Source organism: Buceros rhinoceros, unplaced genomic scaffold (genome assembly GCF_000710305.1).
Source record: "Buceros rhinoceros silvestris isolate BGI_N320 unplaced genomic scaffold, ASM71030v1 scaffold5850, whole genome shotgun sequence".
Lineage (NCBI taxonomy): Eukaryota > Metazoa > Chordata > Aves > Bucerotiformes > Bucerotidae > Buceros > Buceros rhinoceros.
This window is the reverse complement of record NW_010387777.1, coordinates 18758-26491: the sequence shown is the minus strand read 5'-3', so window position 1 is coordinate 26491 and position 7734 is coordinate 18758. Positions and strand designations below refer to the sequence as shown.

The following is a 7734-nucleotide window of genomic DNA, read 5'->3' as shown; positions in this document are numbered from 1 at the left end:
TCTTTCCCTTTTTCTTTTATGTTTTTTTTTCCTCATCCATGATTTTCTTTTTTGCTTCATATTTCTATTTTCCTCTTTCCTCTCCTGTATTAGCTCCTCTATACTTTTGTTACCAGTCTCATGCTGTAGAGTTTTTTCCTTCTGGCTTGGTGACACAAGTTACAGTCAGCCAAATGGGCAGAAATCACCTTTGGACTTTTCTATAAAGCCCAAATCTTCCCACCCCTCTCAGGTGCCTAAGAAGATCAGTCAAAACACAGAGTTCAAGTTTGCTTCTCAGATTAGCTATAGATTGCCTATGTAGTAAGGTGGTCTGTTGAATATTCACTGGTGCTGCTCACCATAAAGACCCACCCTGGTTCATAGCTTTAATGTTGTTTAAGATAAAGGTTGTGCTGTTGCAAATGCATCCTACCATCTGGACTTTTCTTCAGCACATCCTGTGTCACAAATATCGTATGTGAATAACTACAAGAAAGAAGGTGGTCATGAAATTTAGATTTTAGGAGGAGCCAAAATAAGGTAGTGCAAGCTTACTTAGGTGTGGCATTTCCCAACCTTTACTGCTTGACTTTGCAAAATTAGAATCTATTCAATGTGGGGCTTTGTATATACTCTGTATGTTTCACAATGCTGCTGTCCTGACAGAGAGAATTTTATCCATCTCTGCAACCCTCACCTGGAGAAAATGAAAGAAGACATCCTGTACCATTTTGCTCTTGGGACTGGTACCCATGATTTTCCAGCGCTATTTGGAGATGTAAAGGTAAGATGCTTCATTCCATTCAGCAAGCCTAAGCTTTTCTGTAGAAGGTGGAAACGCAGCTGTCTTCAAAATAAAACTGAATGTGTCAGCATAGCACCAATTCAGGAATGATTGGAAAGGGCATAAAATTTTATGTGGTTTTGTCGCTTTCAGTATCAAGCAAAATTGGGGATAATTGCTTCTGATTGCCTCTTTTCATCCAGTAAAAAGGAAGATGCTGCAGTCGCTCTTCAGGTAGAACTCCCTTTGGGGGGCCTTTAAGGCAATATATGTCCTCTACTAGTTTAAAGAAGATGAAAGCATGTGAGTGCTATATAGACGGTGGTTTTTTTTTTTCCATAATTTTTCTTCATGGGCTTTTAGAATGTTTATGAGAAGAACCACATCTGGGCATAGCTTTACATTAATTGAAGGTGTTTGCATCTTCATGTTATCTTTGCATGTTCTTTGATATACTAAATCATGCAATTGATTTTGTTTTGTTGAATACTGTCCACCCCAGTTTGTATGTGTTGGAGGAAGTCCTTCACGGATGAAAACTTTTATTGCCTACATAGCTGAAGAACTGGGGCTTGGGAGCCCTGGGTGTGACTACCCTAACATCTGTGCGGGAACTGATCGCTATGCAATGTACAAAGTGGGACCTGTTTTGTCAGTCAGTGTAAGTACCTTACTTAATCAGGTATGGAACACAGTTCAGTGATGCTCTTCAAAGTAGAAAATACAAACACACATTTATTTTGAACACTTAGAGTCAGGTTTTAAAGTTTGTATCAGCCATGCTCAAAATCAGAGTATTCAGCTAATTAAGAATTCCTTTTTACTCCTTTCTTGTGAAGAGGGCAAACCTCTGAGACCTTCTTGCCTCCTTTTCCCCCAGTGTACCACTGAGGTGTTGCAGGAATGGCCTTGTAAATATCCTGAGCAGACTTTGTTGCCTCATCCCTGTTCTGTGTCCTGAATAATGGGGAAAAAAGGTCCCTCGGTGTGTGTGGGGCATTGGGAAAAATGGCTGTATCACATCCAGAGCTGAGTATCTGCAGTGGTGTTGTCAAATATGCTAACGTAAGAGTAGTGTTCCATGAGACTTGCACTGCCAACTCGCATAGGGATTTGAAAACTTCAGACCTTTAATTTGTAGGTATGATCACATACTTCAGTTGCAATTCCATAACTGCAGTGTCATTCTGCACCCTTTCTTTTGAGTTGTAATTATTGCATTGTCATGCAAGTTAAAGTGGACTTAACTTTTGCTGAACTCTGTGTCTAGACCACAATGTCTGTGTTTTGAAAAAGTTTCACTAACATTTCAGGTTGGTAAAAAATCAGAGTGTGGTTTTTCTTATGTTTAAGAGGAGTTCTGTGATGAATTGCCTTAATCAACTATTAGGAAAGGACAGTGCTTATACTTTTGAGTGTTAATATTTTATAATTCATTATTTTTAGAAATACTATACTTCATCGCTAGTCTACTAAAGCCAGTGGGAGTCTTCCCCTTAATCTACAGTAGACCTGCTAGGTTAGGGATTTTGTGGAAGTGACCTAGGTGACATTTGTAAAAAAAATCAGGAAAGATACTGTCCAGTTCCTTCTTTCGTATATATTTTGCATTGACTATGTGAATGTTGAATATCAATTTCTGCTTTTGTTTCAGCATGGTATGGGCATTCCTTCTATTTCAATCATGCTGCACGAGCTGATCAAACTGTTGTATCATGCCAAGTGTTCCAACATAACCATTATTCGCATTGGCACCTCTGGTGGAATAGGTATTTCCCATCTTGCTTTCTTTTTCTTCTTCAGTCTGCAGCATCTTTTGGAGGAGAGTAAAGCTGTAAGCGATTGATGGCCAGAACAGTTTTGTACAGGAGATGAATCATTTTGTTACCATAATTTTACAAGTAAAGGCAGTATCAGCCTCTCTGTATAGAGAAAGCGCACTCAGGAGATCTGACAAAGTGAAGAGAAGGACATTCTTATCCTGTATGAGATAAGAAGAAATGTATAGTAAAAAAGTAAAAATTTCATTGTGTCAAAATTTCTTTATAATAATAAACTGAAGCAGCTAGGCATGCACAAAAAATTATTTTGGTGAATTCAGGGGCAAAATTGCCACTTTTAAAAGAAGCAGTATTTGGTTAAGATATATGTTTGATGTGTGAGGAAACAAAGCATTAACCACATTGTGAAGCGATGTTTTTTTGGTTTGTTTTTTTTTTTTTTCCTGCAGGTCTGGAGCCAGGCTCAGTGGTTATAACGAGGCAGTCTGTAGATGCCACCTTCAAACCTCAGTTTGAACAGGTTATTCTGGGAAAGACTGTAATTCGCAGTACAAACCTAGATGAACAGCTAGCTAAGGAACTGATGCAGTGCGCTAAAGAAATCAATCAGTTCAACACAGTCATTGGAAACACTATGTGCACTTTGGATTTCTATGAAGGTAAGGCTGGCGACAGACTAACAGCAGTATATTGGTCAGCAGCAACAGATAAATATTGAATAATATTTTAACATTAAGGTTCCAGTTCACTGATCAAAACACATTTCCTACTTTGTCTTGTCAATTGTAATTACTCTGGTTTTCATACAAGTAAAATCAAGCATTGTGTTTGTTGCACTAAACTTCTAATTTTGTGGAGGTTTATTTCCTCTGAAATACATGTAGTCTGCTATACACTTATCACATACTTGTCAGTTAGGTATGTTTGTCACAAAATTTCTGTGATTTACTGAGTCATCCTAGAGGATTAGAGGAATGAGAATTATTTCTGGCTGTTTTGGTTCTTTGTTGCCTTTTTTTTTTTTATCCACTGGTTAAGTATCTAAAGTAAATCTTCCCTAAAAGAAGTGTTAAAACTTGTTTCCCATGCACACATTGAACAAAAGAGTGATCAGACAATTGAAGACAGTGTTTTGCTGACTTATGACAGTGCTGCTACATAGAAGAGGCAAACCTTCAAGGCTCACCACCTGAACAGACATTCAGGTGCTCTTCTGATCTCCCAAGAGTATTCACGAACGTTTTGAAAATCTTGTGAGGACAGAGTGTAGGTGGCACCTGATACTACTTTCTGTAGCTGTTATTGGACAGGTGATAAAGGGTGCAGTGCAGCATGGAACACATGGTCTTCATGACAGCGCTGAAGCTTGGTCAGAAGCAGATACTGTCGGTTTGTGCATCATCTCAGACTCCAATCACAGGTGCAAGCTACACTAAAAAAATGTGTCAGGAATGTTTTCGAACCACACAGCAAAAACTGAGAACAGGCTCAAGGGCATTAGCTTAGGAGTACATCTGAATACAAAAAGACGCTGAATAAAACACTGTGTAATTTAACTGTACTGTACATAACCTGCTGCTGTTTTATCTGTAGGTGTTAGTCTTGAATAATTTGAATAAACTAATTTTCTCAAAAAACGATAATAGTATTGCCTAGTTAGCTTAAGCGATTCTTCATTTCTTACCTTAGAGACTCTGTAAATAAGAAAATTTTCATCCTTTTAAGGTAGCATCATGAAGACATTTTCAAGCCTGTCAGTTTTTCAAGACAATGATTGAACTTAGAAAAAATGCAGCACTTCCCTACAGCTTAAAGTTTGTTGCTGAATTTTGACATGTGCCCCGCATGTGGGAAACTGCTACTTATGTTTTGCCTTTTATGAATTTGAGAGTTTGAGCTGGAAAAGACCAATTAAATTACTGTGGTTCGCATTATAAAACAAAGTGATATGTAGAAGCTTTAGCAATAGCTATGAATTGTTTTGTCCTATTTGCTTTGCGTGTGAAAATAAATAGTAGTAAAATCTGGACAATGTACAGGGGAAAGTGCAGTAATTGATGTCACAGAAATGAAATTTGTTCTATGACTTCACTGAAAATTTCTGCAAAATGTTTTTTAGGGCAGGGCAGGTTGGATGGTGCAATCTGCTTATATAATGAAGAAGAGAAACTGCAGTATTTGAAGGAAGCTTATGATTCTGGTGTCAGAAACATAGAGATGGAGTCTTCTGTATTTGCTGCAATGTGTAATCTCAGCGGTGTCAGAGGTAAACTAACTTAAAGTCACTTTATTCAAGCTGTAGAAAGTTTTGTGCATTGCAGGGTGTTCATGGTATAAACTGCGAACAAAGTGATAACACACCAGAATGTTGTTTTTAATATGAAGAAGGTTATAGTTCCGTCGGTGTGATTATTGATTTGTGTCATATGTACTCAAAATTTATGCAATCTCGGTCATGTAGCCCTCATACTATTTAGTCCTGTGGTTTGCTATTCCAGCCTGTGGCAAGCACAATAATCATTTAAGTACCTGATTACCACATAGCATTCATTTGTTTCTTTCAGTTAGTTTTTGAAGTTTACAGGAAGTAACCTGTTAATTTAGTCAATCAGGTGATTCTCAGATATATAAAACTGTAAGTTTCTACACTTTCATATCAAATTGAAAATAGATGTATTTTGTGTAGACTTATGGCTTTGATTAATAAACAGTTAAAGATTTTTAGTGTATTATGAATAAGCCATTCTTAATCATAGAACAAGTTTTAAATTTTATTTTACACAAGCTAAGTAGTTTTCAATAAGAGAGAGAATTTTCAATTAGGAGAAAAAAAACAATTACAAATAACGCAATACAGTGCCTTTCTACTTACCGTGGTAACAGTAGTAGTCTCTCACTTTCCTTGGCAAGGGATTTGCTGATTTAGAGCACTGATGTTTCTCAGCCTTTTTTAAACTCGAGAATGAAATGAAGAAAAATAAGCCAAAAGACCAACAGTTATATCAAACATCCTCAGTTCTTGCTGATTTGAGAGGGATTAAAAACCCAACCCATGATACACCAGTCACTTTAGCTGTCTCTGCCTTGTAGATCTGTAACGTGTTACTGCCTGTGCTCTGCAAATTATCACAGGTGTAGAGGAGCAATGGTAGAGCTCAGCTTGAGTGAAAGGGGGGATTGTAGCTTTGGAGCTGTGATTACAAAAAGACAGAAGATGTGCCTGAGATGATCCATGAGATCCTCATGTATCTTCTGTGCTCCCAGTCTGTGAATGTCGAAGCAGCTCATCTGTTGATTCCCGAGGGATAGGATTTCACCACGGAGATTTGAGTTGGGGGTAATGTAGGAAGCGAAGGGCTGTAACCACGTCTGCAAGAATAGAGTCTCCAGTCAGTTCCTACCAGTCAAGTCCGGGGTACTTGTGAAATATAATTCCTATCCAGAAAAACATAAGAATCATGGTATAACACTAAGTATCTGCACCTGCCCTAGAGCTCTTGCTTTATTAAGTTAGCAATCAATTGTAAAACTATTTGTACCTTTTTTTTTTTTTATATCATCCACAGCATGCCGGTCCCCTAGCATGTTATGGGACTGTGGGTCGGGGTTTTGGGTTTGTTTTCTCTCATATTTCTAATGATGCAGTTGTTTGTTCAAATGATTGTGCTTTCGGACTGTAGTACCAGAAGTACCAGAATGTAATTCCTAACTAATGCTGTCTTTTAATTTCTAGCTGCCGTCGTGTGTGTTACTCTTCTGAATCGGCTCGAAGGGGATCAGATTAGTAGCTCACATGATGTACTTGTGGAGTATCAGCAGAGACCGCAGAAATTAGTGGGATATTTCATTAAGAAAAGTCTTGGGAAAGTATGAAATACCCATCTTTGGTTTATAGAAGCAGAAGGCTTTTGCACAGCTGAAGTCACGGTCATGACTTCTTTGCCTTAAAGGTCTTTTGCCTCAGAGTACCTTACAGCGTTCCGTGTGTCTGTGGAAGTTAATCATTTGTGTCGCTGTGCTTTGGGAACTGAATGTGCTGACTGGAGTTCAGTTAAGTTTAGCTTAGTTATGCATTGCTGGATATAAGACTCACTTCTCTGTGAATTGGGAAGCGGATCTGTTGTGAAGGACAAGCCTGCTATAATATATGAAAAAGCTTTATTTATCCCCGCTGTGAAAGAAAAAACTAGGAAGAAAATCAAACTGTATTGCCAAATGCTTGCAAACTACCAAATTAACATTAACTTAAGAATGCTAATCCCTTTCATGTTACAAAAAAAAATAAATTATAATTGTCTTTGCTTCACTTCTAAAGAAAACTTTAGGTGAATGCTGTTTATTTTTTTCAGACTTTGACAAATAAACAGTACTGTTTTCATATATTAAAATTTCATGCAACTGCAAAGTGTGGGACTGAATTTTCTAAGCATTAAGGATTTGACACTGAGCTGTTGAATATCTGTGCTTCTTAAGTATTGATCCAACAATATCATTCATACTCCATTTTAACTACACAATTGCATCAATACCCAGAAAACCTTTATGCATTAAGTAATTTTGAAATGAAGAATTTGAAATCTTTTGCTGAATCAAGGCTTCTCCTTAGTGAAGAGCAACCAAAGGCATTCAGAAGATGCTCAGCGTGTTCAGAGGACTGCATAACGGTAATTCATTTTTTTTCCCTTTGTTTGTTCTTAAGTTGGTTTTCATCTCCATTTCTTCAGGACGTAACACTGACTGTTGCACGTTCCCAGTTCTTCTGAAGAACTGGAGAATACCTGTTGACTGTACATGTCATCAAAACTATTTCTGCAATTTTTCCACTACCATTGGCCTTGTGTTTATTTCTTTTAAAAATCATACTAATTTTGAAGCGTACTGCTTTGCTGCTGTGGTTAGAATATAATTATGTGGTCAACTAAAGAAAAATGCATTTATCTCTTTTTCTGCTACAGTGGAAAAAGAGGAGTCATGGGTAGAAGTTCTGAATAACAGATCAGAACAGCTGTCACTGATCCAGCTAAATGAGATTTTCTGTTCAAGGACTGTAGGCTGCAACAATCTGTTCATAAGAGTTAGATCTAAGGGGGAGTGATGTAGTAGTAGGCACATTCACCAGGGAGTAGTAGAAGCAATGTGGTAAGAGCATTAAAAAAGGAAGGGGTGACTTGTGAATAGGGAACTGCC

General features: G+C 37.7%; 1 protein-coding gene across 1 annotated transcript in view; it reads left to right on the top strand.

Annotated features, from left to right (window-relative positions):
• Positions 1–6817, top strand: part of UPP1 (uridine phosphorylase 1) — a 9086-nt gene extending 2269 nt beyond the window's left edge. Inside the window, exons 2-7 of the mRNA XM_010133622.1 lie at positions 649–766; positions 1269–1427; positions 2421–2535; positions 2997–3206; positions 4667–4813; positions 6281–6817. Of these exons, the coding sequence (XP_010131924.1) occupies positions 649–766; positions 1269–1427; positions 2421–2535; positions 2997–3206; positions 4667–4813; positions 6281–6420 (889 nt within the window). The 3' untranslated portion in view covers positions 6421–6817. The remainder of the gene's footprint in view (positions 1–648; positions 767–1268; positions 1428–2420; positions 2536–2996; positions 3207–4666; positions 4814–6280) is intronic.
• Positions 6818–7734: the final 917 nt, after the last annotated feature.